Consider the following 19,399-nt stretch of genomic DNA (forward strand, 5'->3'; position numbering starts at 1 on the left):
CTTCCTCATCTCACTAAACAGGACCACTATCAACACAGCTGCTGAAGCCAAAAACCCAGGAGTCATCCTCAATTCCTCCATTTCTCACTTCACATTAATACAGCAGCAAGTCTAGTTGTCCCTTCATACAAAATATACCCCAAATCCACCCACTTCTCCAAGCTCCACCACCTCAGCTATCTGCCACCTGGCCCCCTGCAACAGTCTCCTAATGGTCTCCGGACCTCCTCTCCCCATCCCCCACCCAACAACCCATTCTCCATACTGCAGCACTAGCTGTCTTCTTAAAGTAAAAACCATATCCTGTCATTTCCCTGCAGGAAACTAACTGGCTTCTCTTTTATTCCTAAGTACAAAATCCAGACTCTTACCAACCATGGCCTTTAAGATATTACCGTATGTCCCGGCCTTTACTTATCTCTTTGACCTCCCCACCTGCCACCTGCTCCCTTGCTCAACTGGCCCCACTCACACTGGCCTTTACCTTATCACCCACTCTTCTGACTCTCACCTCACTAGTCATCACCAAGACCTCTGAGATAAGCATGCTCTTTGACTTGCAGATAAAACTCTCTTAAAAATAACAAGGTACATAACAATGAGCAGAGTTCCCTATGCTTTGAAAAAGAAGAGATACAGGTATATGTATAACTGAATCACTTTGCTGTACACCTGAAACTATCACAACACTGTTAATCAACTATACTCCAATATAAAATAAAAAGTTAAAAAAAAGATACATGACATACAATAGTTATGTATCTGTAAATGTTCCAATTGCACCACACTGCCAACTTCAGTATCTGCCAACTACCTGCTATGAATGAGGCAGTGTGGGATATGAAGTATAGGGCTCTGCCCTAATCTTCTTAAATAAAAATTCTCCAACTCTTGGCCTGGTCATAGTGATGCCAGTACTCAAAAGGCACTGCCAGAACTTTGCTAAAGCCTCTAACGTGTTCTCTTTCAGCCCGTTCCTATCATAATTACATTTTACACACACATTGTGTATAGGATGTGAGCCCACGGAAGGGCTCACCTGCAGATGTCTACAGTGTGCTTGAGTCTTGAGCCTGAGGGTAACTTTGGCACCCCTCTCTCTCAAGCACTGTTCACTCCATAGCAACTTTGGAATACACATCTTCAACCATCTTTCCAGTACAAGCTGTCCTCATTGTTCCCTGAACATTATTCATCTGTTCCACATGGCCTGATAACGACCCTCCTTTTTCGGTGCTTTCTCTCTGCCTCCAAAGGGAACAGAATGTACCCAGCCACAATTATACTTCGAGAGAGATAATTTGAGCCTCAGCTTTGAAAAGCAGGAGCTGATCCAGTTTCTCTCGCCAACAGTAAAGACACAAATATAAGGTGGCTGCTCCTTAGAATTGGGGCCATGGAACAGAGAAAAGATCTACCCATGGGGCTCTGCTTCTTCATCTATAAAATGAGCAAGTTAGACAAGATGAACCTTGTCTACAATCGTAGTAGTCCCCAGAAGCTATGCTCTCCAACCAGTCTAAGTGCAGACTGGGGCAGTTTCTAATGTGGACATTAAAGCATTTGATCCTTACCACTTTTGTTCTAAAATTTTACAATGATATGCTTTGCATTGGTTCTCTGTCCATTCCTTTTGCTGGGTAGTTAACCTGTCACGGCCTTCAGCTTAGGGAGATTTTCTTGTATTCTTTCTTTCATAATTTCCTTCCCTCAGTTTTCTCTGTTCTCTCAATCAGGAGCTCCTATCAGTTGGATGCTGAACTTCTGAGATTAACCCTCCATGTCTCTTATCATTCTTTCACATTTTCAGTATTTTTGCACTTTTGTTCTACTTTCCAACTACTTTTATTTTTTATACAGTAGGTTCTTATTAGTTATTTATTTTATACATAGTAATGTATATATGTCAATCCTGATCTCCCAGTTCATCACACCACCACCACCACCCACCCCCGCTTCCCCCCATGGTGTCCATACAATTTTTTTTAATATAAATTTATTTAATTTTTTTATTTCTGGCTGCTTTGGGTCTTCGTTGCTACACATGTGCTTTCTCTAGTTGCAGCAAGCAGGGGCTACTCTTCGTTGCAGTGCGTGGGCTTCTCATTGCAGTGGCTTCTCTTGTTGTGGAGCACAGGCTCTAGGCGCGTGGGCTTCAGTAGTTGTAGCACACGGGCTCAGTAGTTGTGGCTCACGGGCTCCAGAGCACAGGTTCAGTAGCTGTGGTGCACGGGCTTAGCTGCTCCACAGCATGTGGAATCTTCCCAGACCAGGGCTCGAACTCATGTCCCCTGCATTGGCAGGCGGATTCTTAACCAGTGCACCACCAGGGAAACCTGGTTGCCCATATGTTTGTTCTCTACATCTGTGTCTCTACCTCTGCCTTGCAAACTGGTTCACCTGTACTATTTTTCTAGATTCCACATATATGCATTAATATACAGTATTTGTTTTTCTCTTTCTGACTTACTTCACTCTGTATGACAGTCTCTAGGTCCATCCACATCTCTACAAATGACCCAATGGCTGAGTAATATTCCATTGTATATATGTACCACATCTTCTTTATCCATTCGTCTGTCGACGGGCATTAAGGGTGCTTCCATGACCTAGCTATTGTAAATAGTGCTGCAGTTAACACTGGGATGCATGTGTCTTTTTGAATTATGGTTTTTCTCTGGGTGTATGCCCAGCAGTGGGATTGCTGGGTCATATGGTAATTCTACTTTTAGTTTTTTAAGGAACCTCCATACTGTTCTCCATAGTGGCTGTATCAATTTACATTCCCACCAACAGTGCAAGAAGGTTCCCTTTTCTCCACACCCTCTCCAGCATTCACTGTTTGTATGTTTTCTGATGATGCCCATTCTAACCAGTGTGAGGTGACACCTCACTGTGGTTTTGATTTGCATTTCTCTAATAATTAGTGGTGTTGAGCAGCTTTTCACGTGCCTCTTGGCCATCTGTATGTCTTCTTTGGAGAAATGTCTATTTAGGTCTTCTCTCCATTTTTGAACTGCATTGTTTTTTTTGATACTGAGCAGCATGAGCTGTTTACATATTTTGGAGATTAATCCTTTGTCCGTTGATTCATTTGCAAATATTTTCTCCCACTCTGAGGGTTGTCTTTTCATCTTGTTTATAGTTTCCTTTACTGGGCAAAACCGTTTAAGCTTCATTAGGTCCCATTTGTTTATTTTTGTTTTTATTTCCATTACTCTAGGAGGTGGGTCAAAAAAGACCTTGCTGTGATTTATGTCAAAGAGTGTTCTTCCTATGTTTTCCTCTAAGAGTTTTATAATGTCCAGTCTTACATTTAGGTAAGACTTTAATCCATTTTGTGTTTACTTTTGTGTATGGTATTAGGGAGTGTTCTAATTTCATTCTTTTACATATAGCTGACCAGTTTTCCCAGCACCGCTTATCGAAGAGGCTATCTTTTCTCTATTTTACATCCTTGCCTCCTTTGCCATAGATTAGGTGACCACAGCTGCGTGGGTTTATCTCTGGGCTTTCTATCCTGTTCCTGTGCTAGTACCATACTGTCTTGATTACTATAGCTTTGTAGTATAGTCTGAAGTCAGGGAGTCTGATTCCTCCAGCTCCATTTTTTTCCCTCAGGATTGGCTAATTGGGGTCTTTTGTGTCTCCATACAAATTTTAAGATCTTTTGTTCTAGTTCTGTAAAAAATGCCATTGGTAATTTGATTGGGATGGCACTGAATCTGTAGATTGCTTTGGATAGTATAGTCATTTTCACGATATTGATTCTTCCAAGAACATGGTGTATCTCTCTATCTATTTGTGTCATCTTTGATTTCTTTCATCAGTGTCTTACAGTTTTCTGAGTACAGGTCTTTTACCTCCTTAGGTAGGTTTATTCCTAGGTATTTTATTCTTTTTGGTACAATGGTGAATGGGATTGTTTACTTAATTTCTCTTTCTGATCTTCTGTTGTTAGTGTATAGGAATGCAAGAGATTTCTGTGCATTAATTTTGTGTCCTGCAACTTTACCAAATTCATTGATTAGCTCTAGTAGTTTTCTGGTGGCATCTTTAGAATTATCTATGTATAAAACCATGTCATCTGCAAACAGTGACAGCTTTACTTCTTCTTTTCTAATTTGGATTCCTTTTATTTCTTTTCCTTCTCTGATTGCTGTGGCTAGGACTTCCAAACCTATGTTGAATAAAAGTGGAGAGGGTGGACATCCTTGTCTTGTTCCTGATCTTAGAGGAAATGCTTTCAGTTTTCACCCTTGAGAATGATGTTTACTGCGGGTTTGTCACATATGGCCTTTATTACGTTGAGGTAGGTTCCCTCTATGCCCAGCCTCTGGATAGGTTTTGTCATAAATGGGTACTGAATTTTGTCAAAAGCTTTTTCTGCATCTACTGAGATGATCATATGGTTTTTATTCTTCAATTTGTTAATATGGTGTATCACATTGATTGACTTGCGTATATTGAAGAATCCTTGCATCCCTGGGATAAATCCCACTTGATCATGGTGCACGATCCTTTTAATGTGTTGTTGGATTCTGTTTGCTAGTATTTTGTCGAGGATTTTTGCATCTATATTCATCAGTGATATTAGTCTGTAATTTTCTTTTGCAGTATCTTTGTCTGATTTTGGTATCAGGGTGATGGTGGCCTCATAGAATGAGTTTGGGAGTGTTCCTTCCTCTGCAATTTTTTGGAAGAGTTTGAGAAGGACGGGTGTTAGCTCTCTCTAAATCTTTGATAGAATTCACTTGTGAAGCCATCTGGTCCTGGACTTTTGTTTGCTGGAAGATTTTTAATCACAGTTTCAACTTCATTGCTTGTGATTGGTCTGTTCATATTTTCTATTTCTTCCTGGTTCAGTCTTGGAAGGTTATACTTTTCTAAGAATGTATCCATTTCTTCCAGGCTGTCCATTTTATTGGCATAGAGTTGTCTGTAGTAGTCTCTTAGGATGCTTTGTATTTCTGCAGTGTTTGTTGTAACTTCTCCTTTTTCATTTCTAATTTTATTGATCTGAATCCTCTCCCTCTTTTCCTTGAAGAGTCTGGCTAAAGGTTTATCAATTTTGTTTATCTTCTCAAAGAACCAGCTGTTAATTTTATTGATCTTTGGTATTGTTTTCTTTGTTTCTATTTCATTTATTTCTGCTGTGATCTTTATGATTTCTTTCCTTCTACTAACTTTGGGTTTTGTTTGCTCTTCTTCCTCTAGCTTCTTTAGGTGTAAGGTTAGATTGTTTGAGATTTTTCTTGCTTTTTGAGGTACGACTGTATTGCTATAAACTTCCCTCTTAGAACTGCTTTTGCTGCATCCCATAGGTTTTGGATCGTTGTGTTTTCATTGTCATTTGTCTCTAGGTATTTTTTGATTTCCTCTTTGATTTCTTCAGTGATCTCTTGGTTATTTACTAACGTATTGTTTATCCTCCATGTGTTTGTGTTTTTTACATTTTTCTCCCTGTAATTTATTTCTGATTTCACAGCGCTGTGGTCAGAAAAGATGCTTGATATGATTTCAGTTTTCTTAAATTTACTGAGTTTTGATTTGTGACCCAAGATGTGATCTATCCTGGTGAATGTTCTGTGTGCACTTGAGAAGAAAGTGTAATCTGCTGTTTTCGGATGGAATGTCCTATAAATATCAATTAAATCTATCTGGGCTGTTGTGTCATTTAAAGCTTGTGCTTCCTTATTAATTTTCTGTCTGGATGATCTGTACATTGGTGTAAGTGAGGTGTTAAAATCCCCCACTATTATTATTATTATTTCTTTTTGCGGTACGCGGGCCTCTCACTGTTGTGGCCTCTCCCGGAGGCTCCAGATGCGCAGGCTCAGCGGCCATGGCTCACGGGCCCAGCCGCTCCGCGGCATGTGGGATCTTCCTGGACTGGGGCACGAACCCGTGTCCCCTGCATCGGCAGGCGGACTCTCAACCGCTGCGCCACCAGGGACGCCCCCCCACTATTATTGTGTTACTGTCAATTTCCTCTTTTAGAGCTGTTAGCAGTTGCATTATGTATTGAGGTGCTCCCATGTTGGTGCATATATATTTATAATTGTTATATCTTCTTCTTGGATTGATCCCTTGATCATTATGTAGTGTCCTTCCTTGTCTCTTGTAACATTATTTTAAAGTCTATTTTATCTGATATGAGTACTGCTACTTCAGCTTTCTTTTGACTTCCATTTGCATGGAATATCTTTTTCCATCTCACTTTCAGTCTGCATGTGTCCCTAGGTCTGAAGTGGGCCTCTTGTAGACAGCATATATGTGGGTCTTGTTTTTGTATCCATTCAGCAAGCCTGTGTCTTTTGGTTGGAGCATTTAATCCATCCATGTTTAAGGTAATTATTGACATGTATGTTCCTATTACAATTTTTTTTTTTTTTTTTTTGCGGTACGCGGGCCTCTCACTGTTGTGGCTTCTCCTGTTGCGGAGCACAGGCTCCGGACGCGCAGGCTCAGCGGCCATGGCTCACGGGCCCAGCCGCTCCGCGGCATGTGGGATCCTCCCGGACCGGGGCACGAACCCGTGTCCCCTGCATCGGCAGGCGGACTCTCAACCACTGCGCCACCAGGGAAGCCCACTATTACAATTTTCTAAATTGTTTTGGGTTTGTTTTCGTAGGTCCTTTTCTTCTCTTGTGTTTCCCACTTAGAGAAGTTCCTTTAACATCTGTTGTAGAGACAGTTTGGTGGTGCTGAATTCTCTTAGCTTTTGCTTGCCTATAAAGCCTTTGATTTCTCTGTCAAATCTGAATGAGATCCTTGCCAGGTAGAGTATTCTTGGTTGTAGGTTCTTCCCTTTCATCACTCTAAATATATTGTGCCACTCCCTTCTGGCTTGTAGAGTTTCTGCTGAGAAATCAGCTTTTAACGTTATGGGAGTTCCCTTGTACGATATTTGTTGTTTTTCCCTAGTTGCTTTTAATAATTTTTCTTTGTCTTTAATTTTTGTCCATTTGATTACTATGTGTCTTGGCATGTTTCTCTCTGGGTTTATCCTGCCAGGGACTCTCTGCGTTTCTGGACTTGGGTGGCTATTTTCTTTCCCATGTTAGGGAAGTTTTCGACTGTCATCTCTTCAAATATTTTCTCGGGTCCTTTCTCTCTCTCTTCTTCTGGGAGCCCTATAATGCGAATGTGGTGCATTTAATGTTGTCCCAGAGGTCTCTTAGGCTGTCTTCGTTTCTTTTCATTCTTTTTTCTTTATTCTGTTCCATGGCAGTGAACTCCACCATTCTGTCTTCCAGGTCACTTATCTGTTCTTCTGCCTCAGTTACTCTGCTATTGATCCCTTCTAGTGTGTTTTTCATTTCAGTTATTCTATTGTTCATATCTGTTTGTTTGTTCTTTAATTCTTCTAGGTCTTTGTTAAACATTTCTAGCATCTTCTCCATCTTTCCCTCCATTCTGTTTCTGAGGTCCTGGATCATCTTCTCTCTTGTTATTCTAAATTCTTTTTCTGGAAGGTTGCCTATCTCCACTTCATTTGTTGTTTTGGGGTTTTATCTTGTTCCTTCATCTGGTACATAGTCCTCTGCCTTTTCATTTTATCTATCTTTCTGTGAATGTGGTTTTCATTCCACAGGCTACAGGACTGTAGTTCTTCTTGCTTCTGCTGTCTGCCCTCTCTCCAACTACTTTTTTTTTTTTTTTTTTTGCAGTACGCAGGCCTCTCACTGTTGTGGCCTCTCCCGCTGCGGAGCACAGGCTCCGGACGCGCAGGCCCAGCGGCCATGGCTCACGGGCCCAGCCGCCCTGCGGCATGAGGAATCCTCCGAGACCGGGGCATGAACCCACATCCCCCGCATCGGCAGGTGGACTCCCAACCACTGCGCCACCAGGGAAGCCCTCCAACTACTTTTAAAATTTGTTTTACTTTCCAAGATTTCCTCAGCCTCATCTTCCAACTTTACTTTTCAATTTTATTTCAGCAATCGTATTTTAACCTCCAAGAGCTCTAATTATCCAATTGCTCTTTTTCCACAACATACTGTTCTTAATCAGCAGATGCTATTCTCAAACTCTCAGAGAACACTAATAAGAATCTCTTCCAAACTTTTTTTCTTTCATTTAATTCACACACTTGGTTCACCATGTGTTCTTTTTACATGTCCATGAGGTCAGTCCACGTCTGATCCTGCCCACCCAGGAAGAAGGAAATCTGTACCACATGCAAATAGGCAATAATCAATTACTTTTTTTTTTTAATTTTATTTTTATTTATTTATGGCTGTGTTGGGTCCTCGTCTCTGTGCATGGGCTTTCTCCAGCTGTGGCGAGCGGGGGCCACTCTTCATCGCGGATTCAATTACTTTTTGATTAATGACTACAACAAAGATAGTACCTAAGTGCACAAGAAGTGAGTCAGCTTACCTTCATGCAGTCAGAGTATAAAATATATTCCCTGAGCACAGGTAGAAAGTCTTCTGTCATGTCCTCTGTCAGCTCTTCCAAGGCTGTAGAGCAGTTGCCGATGCAGGCTGACACACCCTCCAGGGGCTCAGCCAGCTCCCCCTCTAACGCACTCCATGTGGAGTACACAGGCCCATATTCTCTCAGCTCTACAAGGTACTCTAAAGGGGGAAGAGAAACCAATTAAGATCGGCTGGGTAGCAATCACTGGTATTACTGACTCAATAACCAATGCAGCCAAGAGCTCTCTGAGTATGCTTTCCTTTAAACACAACACTGTTTATAACCAATTTTTTTAATCTCCAAAAGCTGATATTACAGCTAACACTATAACATCAATCAACTCTACTCCATAATAGGAATGTCATGCCTCTGGATAATGGGGACCACAATGCCTTTGGGGGAAAGTGGTGGGAGCTACATCCACCAAATATCTTCCTAGAAACCTACTCACCTACCCCTACAGTGAAGCCACATTTTAACAGGCAATGGAGGTAGAGTTTCATATAGGTTTAGGGGGGTGTTTTTAAAAATTAAAAAAAAAATCAGTCACAATGGAAAAATAATGGAATTTTAGGAAACAGTTGATACAAGAAATGTGGTCTTACCTAAGCAGACTCAACTCTCTCATTCAGGGGTCACCCCAACACCTTGGTCCCATCAGAATTTACCCCACATGATCTTTAGGTGTAGATGGTACCTAAAGCCATTTCCAAAACCTGCAGGCCCTACAGGATACCAGCAGCAGGTAAAGGAGGATCAAAGCACAGGGAACAAGGAAAAATGTTGTTTGATTTCCCCCACAAAAAAACCTGGCCTATCATTTGTCACCAGGATTCTTGCCATTACAACAAAATGTTGTTGCCATTTTTTAGTAACCAATGGATGGCAACTACCGGAGAATCCTTCTCTATGTGTTTCACATCACATGCCAGCATGGTCATTAACACTGTTCAGGTCTATTTGGCCTACATACGTGTAAGAAAACAAAGGGCCCCAACATTCTGGGACACGAAAAAGCAAGTGGCCATGAGAAGGGTGGGGAGGAAGTGGTGGCAAGAACAAAGGCCTCATGACTCCCTGGGTCAGGAAGAGTGGGTTTGAAATGAAGCAAGGGTAGGCAGGTGAGTCAATTTCAAGCCTGAAGGCTCATTAGGATAGTAACTTTGGCAAACACTGCTCTCATTTTGAACCATCTTTCTGCCAGAAAAGATACTTAATTTTATTTTTTAAATGATCATTGCTATGGATGAAGGGAAGTTGAGCGAGAGAAAAGTGGAAAAGCCTAGAGGCTCAGAGTGGTTGTTTGCTATGGGGAAAGCAAACACAAGGATGAAATGCAGGGCAAGGGACGGGGTGCAAAATTATACTCTGGTCACAACTACCTCCCCCGCTTCTTGTATTTATTTATTACTTTTATAAGCAAAATGTGGCCTGGTTCTGCTGCTCCGGCATTTCTGCATTTTGATTTTGCTTGGCGCAATGAATGCCATTTCTGCAAACGTGGCCCCTGGGCCTGATCAAGAACTCAACAGAGAGCTCACCTATTTCCTCCTTGATGATCCGCTGGGCTATTCGATCAATGGTTCCCAGCTTGAGCGCAAATGTGTCTAAGTACTCGCCTATGGCTGCAAACTCAAGAGGCCGACTCCTCAGCTTGTAGCCGCCAGTGACATGCTTGACCGACTCACCCACTCGAGTCAGCAACGCCATCCCTTGCTTCTTATGGGCATTCAGGTCCTAAGGATGACATATGAACAAACAAACTCAAAGGGCTCGACTGCTCACATGGCCAGGACTCCTCTCCTTGCCATCACAGCCATCACAGCCACCACGCTCATACTCCTGCACCTTTACGCCCAGGTCTCTTTATACAGAGCTGGACTCCTACCTTTCCAATCAGGTTCACTCACCCAGCACACCTTCCTTTCAACACAACTGTTTAAATACAAGTTTTTAAAAAAGTGTCCCTTTGTCCCATACAAAATATCCTAAATTGTCTTTAGGAGCAAAATTCAAGAGCTGAGATTCATTCCCTTCATTTATTTATATCCTAACCAAAGCCATATAAGGGAAGTGGAGGGTGGGAAGCAGGAGACGGTGACAGGAAAGGTGGTGCTACAAAACCCAGGCCAAGGATAGATGCTGCAAATGACAAAACATTTTACCCTGGATTTCTTGGTTGAGGCATTAATGGGAAATACGTTCAGCTGCATAATCCACTGAACTGAAACCTAAAAAGCGTATTAGTCTGCCAGGTAAAATAAATTTCTTCCTATCATTAAACTCTAAGGGGAATCTTCAGTATCTTCCCGTTGTTCTGTGTCACTTACTTTAATGGTGCCTTCAAAAGTGGTTTTACAGAAGATGCAGGTGTCTGTTCCTTATGTCTACCCTCGATACTAACAGAATGATAATTCCCAGTCCTAGAGGGACAGGTCTACAGGGAGAGAAGGGAACACGGCACAAGGCCACTGCTTTCTGGTGACCTCGCCTCATGTAGGGATAGAGCAGAGGTTAACACAGCTGTCTGACAGCCCCTTCCCACGTGACACACCATCCCAGGCTCAGGTCTCCAAAAGTGCCTGAAATGTAGATCCCTCCTGATTTCACGTCCTCCTCCTCCATGCAGCCAATGCCTTCACTTCTGCTCTTGATTCTGCCCTCTCCTGTCCACACTTCCCCCACCAGCCAAGGCCCTTGACCTCTCAACCATCCCTTCTCTCCTGTCTATAATTTCAACTTCTAATCCGTCAGCATGTGAAATATATGCAAAGCTCACCGATCTTAAAAACGGGAGCAACCTCTTCTAAGCTCCCTCCTCCATCTCTGTCCTTCCTTTCTATGCCACCTGCCTGAGACAATGTTCTAAAGATCCCATCTCAGGGAAGTCCCTGGCGGTCCAGTGGTTAGGACGCTGCGATTCCACTGCAGGGGGCGAGGGTTCGATCCCTGGTTGGGGAGCTAAGATCCTGCATGCCACAGCCAAAGAAAAACATTTTTAATAAAATAATGATCTTATCTCCCCTTCTAACCTCATACACTCTAGATAAAAGCATCCCTGTAGGCACCAGGCTTTCACAAGACCGTAACTGAAGCCCTGGAGTTCTAGGAATTGTTCCACAGACAATGTTTTTTTGGATCAGGGTTCGATCCAAATGGACTCACTGGACTGCATAAACTCTACTTCAAGTAGCACTTTACAAAGAATCCCCAGTTAACCAAGTTCATTAACGTGTTGAGTACAGTTATTTAGTCGTACCTATCTGACTGCTGCACCCATTCTGCCAACGATGAAAACACTGATTTGAACACAGCTGATACTAACATCCTCCACCTCCCCCAGCATCAGTGGTTTCTTCTTAAGGACCCTTCTAATTTGTGGTAAGATCACGTCATCACAAGGAAGAGGAGAGCTTCTGCGTTCACTATGGCCGAGCATGTCAGTGGCCTATCTAAGGACAGGACCAAGTTATTCAAAGCGTTTTAAAAGATGGGGGTACGGGGTGGGTGAGATGGGGAGTTATTGTTTAGTGGGTACAAAGTTTCAGTTTTGCAGGATGAAAAAGTTCTGGAGATTAGATGTACGATAGGGTGAATATACTTAACATTTCCCAACTGTACACTGTAAAATGGTTAAGATGGTAAATTTTTTTTTTTTTTTTTGCGGTACGCGGACCTCTCACTGTTGTGGCCTCTCCCATAGCGGAGCACAGGCTCCGGACGCGCAGGCTCAGCGGCCATGGCTCACGGGCCCAGCCACTCCGCGGCATGTGGGATCTTCCTGGACCAGGGCAGGAACCCGGATCCCCTGCATCGGCAGGTGGACTCTCAACCACTGCACCACCAGGGAAGCCCAAGATGGTACATTTTATGTCATGTGTATTTTCCCACAATTAAAAAGAAATAAAAGAAAAGATGAGGTTATTTAGTGCATTTGCTTCAGCAAATAAAACTGAACTAAGGCAGGAGGCTGTTGTTTTTAAACAAGCCAACTCCCCCGTACTCACTCACGTCAAGTTAGATTTTGATTAAGACTTTGAAGGGCTTAAAAAAAAAAATCAGTTATCTCTGATGATGGAAATCAGGATACTGTTTACCCTGCGGAGGAGCGGGGTGGTAGTGATTGGGAGCAGAGATGAGAGAGGCTTCCAGCGTGCTGGGGATTTTCTGTCTTGATTGGGTAGTGATTATAAAGGTATGTTCATTTTGTGATCATTTACTGAGCTGTGATTTGTGTATTTTTCTCTATGTATGTTATACTTCAGTAACAAAATTGAGCAAATTAAAAATAAAATCAGTTCATATTGCTTGGTCCACAGATGAACACCACATATACCCAAAAAAAAAGAAAGAAAAGAAAAAAACCACCTTTCCTACTTATTCTTTACACAAATTCCTAATGACCGGGGGTCCAAGCTTTCTCCTCCTTTGTCTCTTTACTCAATAAAAATGACGAAACTTGAGGGCCTGCCTGGACAACGAACCACTCATCTGGGTGCAACAGTGAGCTGCACTTTTGGGGAAGAGAGTGGATTTTACTTTGTGTAGTCACTGGAAGAACTACGTCCGAGAAGCAGTTCACCAGGAAATACTTATTTTTAAAAAGAACACAAGTTTGACCTGTGTGGGAAAGGTTTCCAGGAAAAAAAGAAGAGGAACAGGAATGTCATCAAGGAGGCTAAGTGCCAACTGAGGTCCAGGAAAAAGTAAAAAAGAAAACCCACAACCCTGGAGGACTTTGCCAGGTGGCTCTTACGTCCGGAGAATGGCATCCCCTCCAACGTCTTTACGGCAACTGATGCTGTCTGTAAATATTTCTCCATTTTGCCATTTTGCAAAAGAAAACTGAAAAGTACCTGGGCCTTAATACCCTTGCCAACATGGAATGAATTACCTATGGCCTGAATGTGAGGATAGGATACATGAAAATAAACAGACGGGGCTGGAGGGAAGCTGGCACAAGAGCCTGGGCACGAGCTCCCGTATCTGCAGACAATCAGAGTCGAGCACCTCAGGCTGCCGGGCAGTTCTGCCAACAGGGAAGTTCAGAGAAAAGTCGGGGGCGCCAGCTTGAGTTTGAATACATAGAGTCTGGCCGCTGTGTAGGCCCCAACTATTTCCCCGGCAAGTGCCTGGGAAATGCCCACTGGCTAGGAACTTGGCCGTAATGCTCAATTGCTCTTGGTCATGCAAGTAATGCTCAACTACTCTTGGTCATGCAGTCTGTGCAAACGGTGGCCTCAGGAGCCACAAGGACCCTATTTCACATCCTAGTGACGCCAGCTGAACTAGTACACACGCCCTGAACTTTAGTTTCCTTGCCTGTGAAATGAGGCTATAAGCAAATACTCACAGGGTTCCTGTGACATATGTCCTTACCAAACACTCAATAAACATTCTTTCCCTTTCATGCCCACCGTTGGTCAGAACGGCCTCACCCAGTAATATCGCCGGTTAAGTGTGTAGGGAAACACTTATCCCTGCTTTTGGTAAGTGAAACTATTCTAACTTCCTTGACTGCTGCAGGGGGATATTTCTCCTAAATTCTAACATGGAAACCGTGCCAGGGCCGATGAGCACCAGAAACAAAACCAAAAAAAACAAACCCAGAGCAATTCTATGACACCCACTACGGGGGTGGCTTGTGAGAGATCAAAACAGCTTTTAAGAAAGAGCCCAAAGAATGCTAACCTGGGAGAGGAACATGAAAAATTCTGCTTACCTTAGCAGTAAGGAAAACATTAAAGTGCTCATTGAAAGAAAGCACAGGATGATCCGTAATTCTTTTCAGGAATTTATCCAAAGCTTTTCTTCTGGTCTCCACAAACTCTTCTGAAAAACGATCCACAACACCTTTTACCACAAACTTCTCAGGAAGTGGCTACAATGACATGAACAAAAATATTCAGAGTAACTGATAAGAAAATGCAAAGAAAAACCAGGCTAGCAAATAAGTCCTAGGACCCATCTGTCAAGAACAGTCTTTCTTCATCGGTCAGATCTTTATGTAGTCATCAGTATAAATATTTCTGAAAAAAAAAAATACCCATGGAGTAAATCACAACTACCCAGTCAATTTTATAATACAAGAAATGAAACAGTAGAGCATGGTCCCTGGAACACAGAAAACAGTCAGTTAACATCTACCGGTAAATCGGACAGTATAGTTATCTTTACGTTGCTTGATGCACAGGTGATATAATGGGAAAGTTAAGGCAAGATAAGTAAGAAAGGAAAGGAGTCAGACAACATCAGCCACACAAAAATTTATTTAAATATCTTAACATCCTACTCCCAGTTCAAGGGGTAAAAGAATTTGGTGAATGAAAAAATAAGTACATTAGGGAAACCCATGTATCTAAAAAAATACCTTTTCTAAGGCAATTTTTTTGTTTAGGTTTATGCTTAAAGGTTCTTAATAATATAACTTCCTTTACTCCTCACTCAAATAAATCTCTCCATCGCATTTACTCTGAGCCAATATTGTCGGCAATTTAAAACTACCTGGCTTCCAAGGGATCCTTGAGCTTTAACCTATTTCCACAGCAGCTTGATTAAAAGGCCTCCTCATTACTGCCACCACAGGGAAAGAGAGTATCTGCTAATGCACAATTTGAAAATGTTTTGGTTATGAAATATTAAAAGAACATTTATATTTAAAAAAGGGCAAATGACCCAGTAGACATTTCTCCAAAGAAGATGTACAAATGGCCAAAACGCACATGAAAAGACGCTCGACATCATTAGTCATTAGGGAAATACAAACCAAAACCACAGTGAGATAATCATTAGAGAAATGCAAATCAAAACTACAATGAGGGGCTTCCCTGGTGGCGCAGTGGTTGAGAGTCCGCCTGCCGACGCAAGGGACACGGGTTCGTGCCCCGGTCCGGGAAGATCCCACATGCCGTGGAGCGGCTGGGCCCGTGAGCCATGGCCGCTGAGCCTGCGTGTCCGGAGCCTGTGCTCCGCAACGGGAGAGGTCACAACAGTGAGAGGCCCGCATACCACAAAAAAACAAACAAACAAAAAACTACAGTGAGGTATCACCTCACACCAGTCAGAATGGCCATCATCAAAAAAACCTACAAACAATAAATGCTGGAGAGGGTGTGGAGAAAAGGGAACCCTCTTGCACTGTTGGTGGGAATGTAAATTGATACAGCCACTGTGGAGAACAGTATGGAGGTTTCTTAAAAAACTAAAAATAGAACTGCCATATGACCCAGGAATCCCACTATTGGGCATATATCCTGAGAAAACCATAATTAAAAGAGACATGTACCACAATGTTCACTGCAGCTCTATTTACAGTAGCCAGGACATGGAAGCAACCTAAATGTCCATCGACCAATGAACGGATAAAGAAGATGTGGCACATATACACGATGGAATATTAGCCATAAAAAGAAACGAAATTGAGTTATTTGTAGTGAGGTGGATGGACCTAGAGTCTGTCATACAGAGTGAAGTAAGTCAGAAAGAGAAAAATAAATACCGTATGCTAACACATATATATGGAATCTAAAAAAAAAAAGGGTTCTGAAGAACCTAGGAGCAGGACAGGAATAAAGACGCAGACATAGAGAATGGACTTGAGGACATGGGCGGGGAAGTGTAAGCTGGGACAAAGTGAGAGAGTGGCATGGACATATATACACTACCAAATGTAAAATAGATAGCTAGCTGGAAGCAGCCACATAGCACAGGGAGATCAGCTCAGTGCTTTGTGACCACCTAGAGGGGTGGGATAGGGAGGGTGGGAGGGAGGCGCAAGAGGGAGGAGATATGGGGATATATGTATAGCTGATTTACTTTGTTATAAAGCAGAAACTAACACACCACTGTAAAGCAATTATACTCCAATAAAGATGTTAAAAAAAAAAAACACACAGTGAGATACCACTTCACACCCACTAGGATGACCATAATAGAGACAGAGAAAGACAGGAAAGGAAAGAACAAGTGTTGACGAGGAGATGGAAAAACTGGAACAAGTATTTAAGTCTGCAACCTCCTTAAACTCTGTAATGTGTGAAAATAGAGATTTTTTTTTTCTTTTAAGTTATAGACCCCCAAGCGCACGCACACACACACACACACACACACACACACACACACACACACACAAATGCTGAAATAAATAAGATACAGGAACACGGACTTAGGCAATGTGGAAACCTAAGCACTTAGAGTGAGAAAGCCAAGAAGCAGCCCAATTTATAACACGAAAGCTTTCAAATATTTAGGAATTGGCAACACCAGCACTGCTGGAAAGGAAGCACTTGGGTATGAGAGAATTCAACAGCCTCGACTTGAAGAGCTTTGGAAAGCCCGTATGTTTTAGATCTCAAGAGTAAAGACTCTACTGGGTGCCACCTTTGCCTCCGTGCCTCAAGTGGCTGTAGAGAACAGCCCCCTCCCCAAAGCTAACTACTCCATCTGTGTCCTTGACCCATTAGTTCACTATCATGCACCTGCCACCATCAATTAATTATACCTTCTCTACTGTTTATCTTCAACATCCCCTCATCCAGCTCTATTCTGAGTCTACAAAAACATGGTTGGTTCTCTTTCTACCTGAAGAAAAAAAAAATCTATCTCTTGACCTTACATCGTCTCCACTCTCCTTCCTGTCTCATTCAACCTTTTTGAAAAGAATCATTTACCTTTACTTCCACTCTTCCCCTTGATTTCTCAACCCCCAACCTTTCTTCACCCCAAAACGAAGCCATCGTTGGTACTGCCTTCAATGCTGTGTTTCTCTGCCCTATCCCTGCTTCATGTAGAAACCGCTCTTTTAAAGATGATCAGTGACTTTGTAATTACCAAACCCAGTGGATATTTTTATCTCAGGAGTCCTGTTGAGCACACTCTCATTTGCCTATGCTGAAGAGGACTTAGGGAAAAGGCCTAATGAGCAAATAAGTAGTTAGGTATGCCTCATTTCACGTAACAGATAACCTTCTGAAAAGAGTTATCCATTCTTCAGATTTAGTACATTGAACTTTGTTTAACGAATCGGGGAGCTTGCTAGTTAAAGGAACCCTGGGGTGAATCCTTCTGCGCACAGAATTTCCTTCTGTAATAAGCATCATTATTGCCAAATGTACATGGCTTCATAAATTTGTTTCTTCCTATTTCAAGCTTCCTTAAAGCGATATACCTACTCTCTGCCTCACCCTTATAATTACCTTCTGGGTTGTCTATGCATAGGAATCTGGATTGCTGGTAAAATCAAGGGCATCTACACTCTGTAAATGAAATAATACAAGTGAAGAAAGAGTTCAACACAGCTCCCAGCACATGGTAGATACCGAATGAATGTCAACTATTTGTATTAATTGGTAAATACTGAGAACAGAAAGCAAAAAAGGGAAGTGGACTAAACATAAAACTTCCACATGTTTTAAGCCAAAAAAAATTTTTTTTAAATCACCTGGGATACCATTCTGAACCCACTAGGATGCTATAAAAGAAAAAAAAAAAAAGGAAAATCACAAGTGTTGGCAAGTACATAGAGAGGTCGGAACCCTCATACCTTGCTGGCGGGGATGTAAAATGGCACAGTCACTGCGGAAAACCGTTTGGCAGTTCCTCGAAAACTTAAACATAGTTACCATGTGATCCAGCAATTAATTCCATCCCCTGGTATACAGCCAAAATAACTGAAAGCAAGTTTTCACACAAAAACTTGTACAACAAATGTTCAAACGACATTATTCATGATATTTGGGCTGGGGAAAAGAGGGGATGGGAAGTGATTACTTAATGGGTATGGGGTTTCTTTTTGGGGTGATGAAAATGTCCTGAAATTAGATGGTGGTGACTGCAAAACATTGTGAATATAATAAAAGCCACTGACTTATACACTTCGGTGAACTTTATGTTATGTGAATTTTATCTCAATTAAAAAAAAAATGCAAGGATGGAAGCAGATGTCAGAGAGGAGAGGAGATGCAATGCTGCTGGCTTTGAAGGAAGAGGAAGAGGCCTGAGCCAAGGAATGCAGGTGGCCTCTAGAGACTGGAAAGGGAAGGAACAAATTCTCCCCCAGAGCCTTCAGAAGGGACACAGCCCTGCCTACCGCCCACCCCCCACTTTTTTCTTTAACATCTTTATTGGAGTATAATTGCTTTACAATGGTGTGTTAGTTTCTGCTTTATAACAAAGTGAATCAGCCATAATATACATATATCCCCATATCTCCTCCCTCTTGCGTCTCCCTCCCTCCCACCCTCCCTATCCCACCCCTCTAGGTGGTCACAAAGCACCGAGCTGATCTCCCTGTGCTATGGCGGCTGCTTCCCACTAGCTATCTATTTTACGTTTGGTAGTGTATATATGTCCATGCCACTCTCTCGCTTTGTCACAGCTTACCCTTCCCCCTCCCCATATCCTCAAGTCCATTCTCTAGTAGGTCTGCATCTTTATCCCCGTCTTGCCCCTAGGTTCTTCATGACCATTTTTTTGTTTGTTTTTTAGATTCCATATATATGTGTTAGCATACGATATTTGTTTTTCTCTTTCTGACTTACTTCACTCTGTATGACAGACTCTAGGTCCATCCACCTCACTACAGATAACTCAATTTCGTTTCTTATATGGCTGAGTGATATTCCATTGTATATATGCGCCACATCTTCTTTATCCATTCATCTGATGATGGACACTTACCTCACTACAGCTCATATTAAGCCGCATGAGCTGCTTGTACATTTTGGAGATTAATCCTTTATCAGTTGCTTCGTTTGCAAATTTTTTCTCTCATTCTGAGGGTTGTCTTTTCGTCTCGTATACGGTTTCCTTTGCTGTGCAAAAGCTTTGAAGTTTCATTAGGTCCCATTTGTTTATTTTTGTTTTTATTTCCACTTCTCTAGGAGGTGGGTCAAAAAGGATCTTGCTGTGATTTATGTCATAGAGTGTTCTGCCTATGTTTTCCTCCAAGAGTTTGATAGTGTCTGGCCTTACA

General features: G+C 42.2%; 1 protein-coding gene across 13 annotated transcripts in view; it reads right to left on the reverse strand.

The window, feature by feature from the left end:
- SNX30 (sorting nexin family member 30) overlaps positions 1-19,399 on the reverse strand; it is a 121,515-nt gene that overhangs the window by 38,049 nt on the left and 64,067 nt on the right. For all 13 annotated transcript variants that reach the window (XM_060154593.1, XM_060154599.1, XM_060154592.1 and 10 more), the window contains 3 exons: positions 14,150-14,308; positions 9,969-10,164; positions 8,386-8,585 (listed from right to left, as the gene is read on the reverse strand). In XM_060154593.1, the coding sequence (XP_060010576.1) occupies positions 8,386-8,585; positions 9,969-10,164; positions 14,150-14,308 (555 nt within the window). The remainder of the gene's footprint in view (positions 1-8,385; positions 8,586-9,968; positions 10,165-14,149; positions 14,309-19,399) is intronic.

Source organism: Lagenorhynchus albirostris, chromosome 7 (assembly GCF_949774975.1).
Source record: "Lagenorhynchus albirostris chromosome 7, mLagAlb1.1, whole genome shotgun sequence".
NCBI lineage: Eukaryota > Metazoa > Chordata > Mammalia > Artiodactyla > Delphinidae > Lagenorhynchus > Lagenorhynchus albirostris.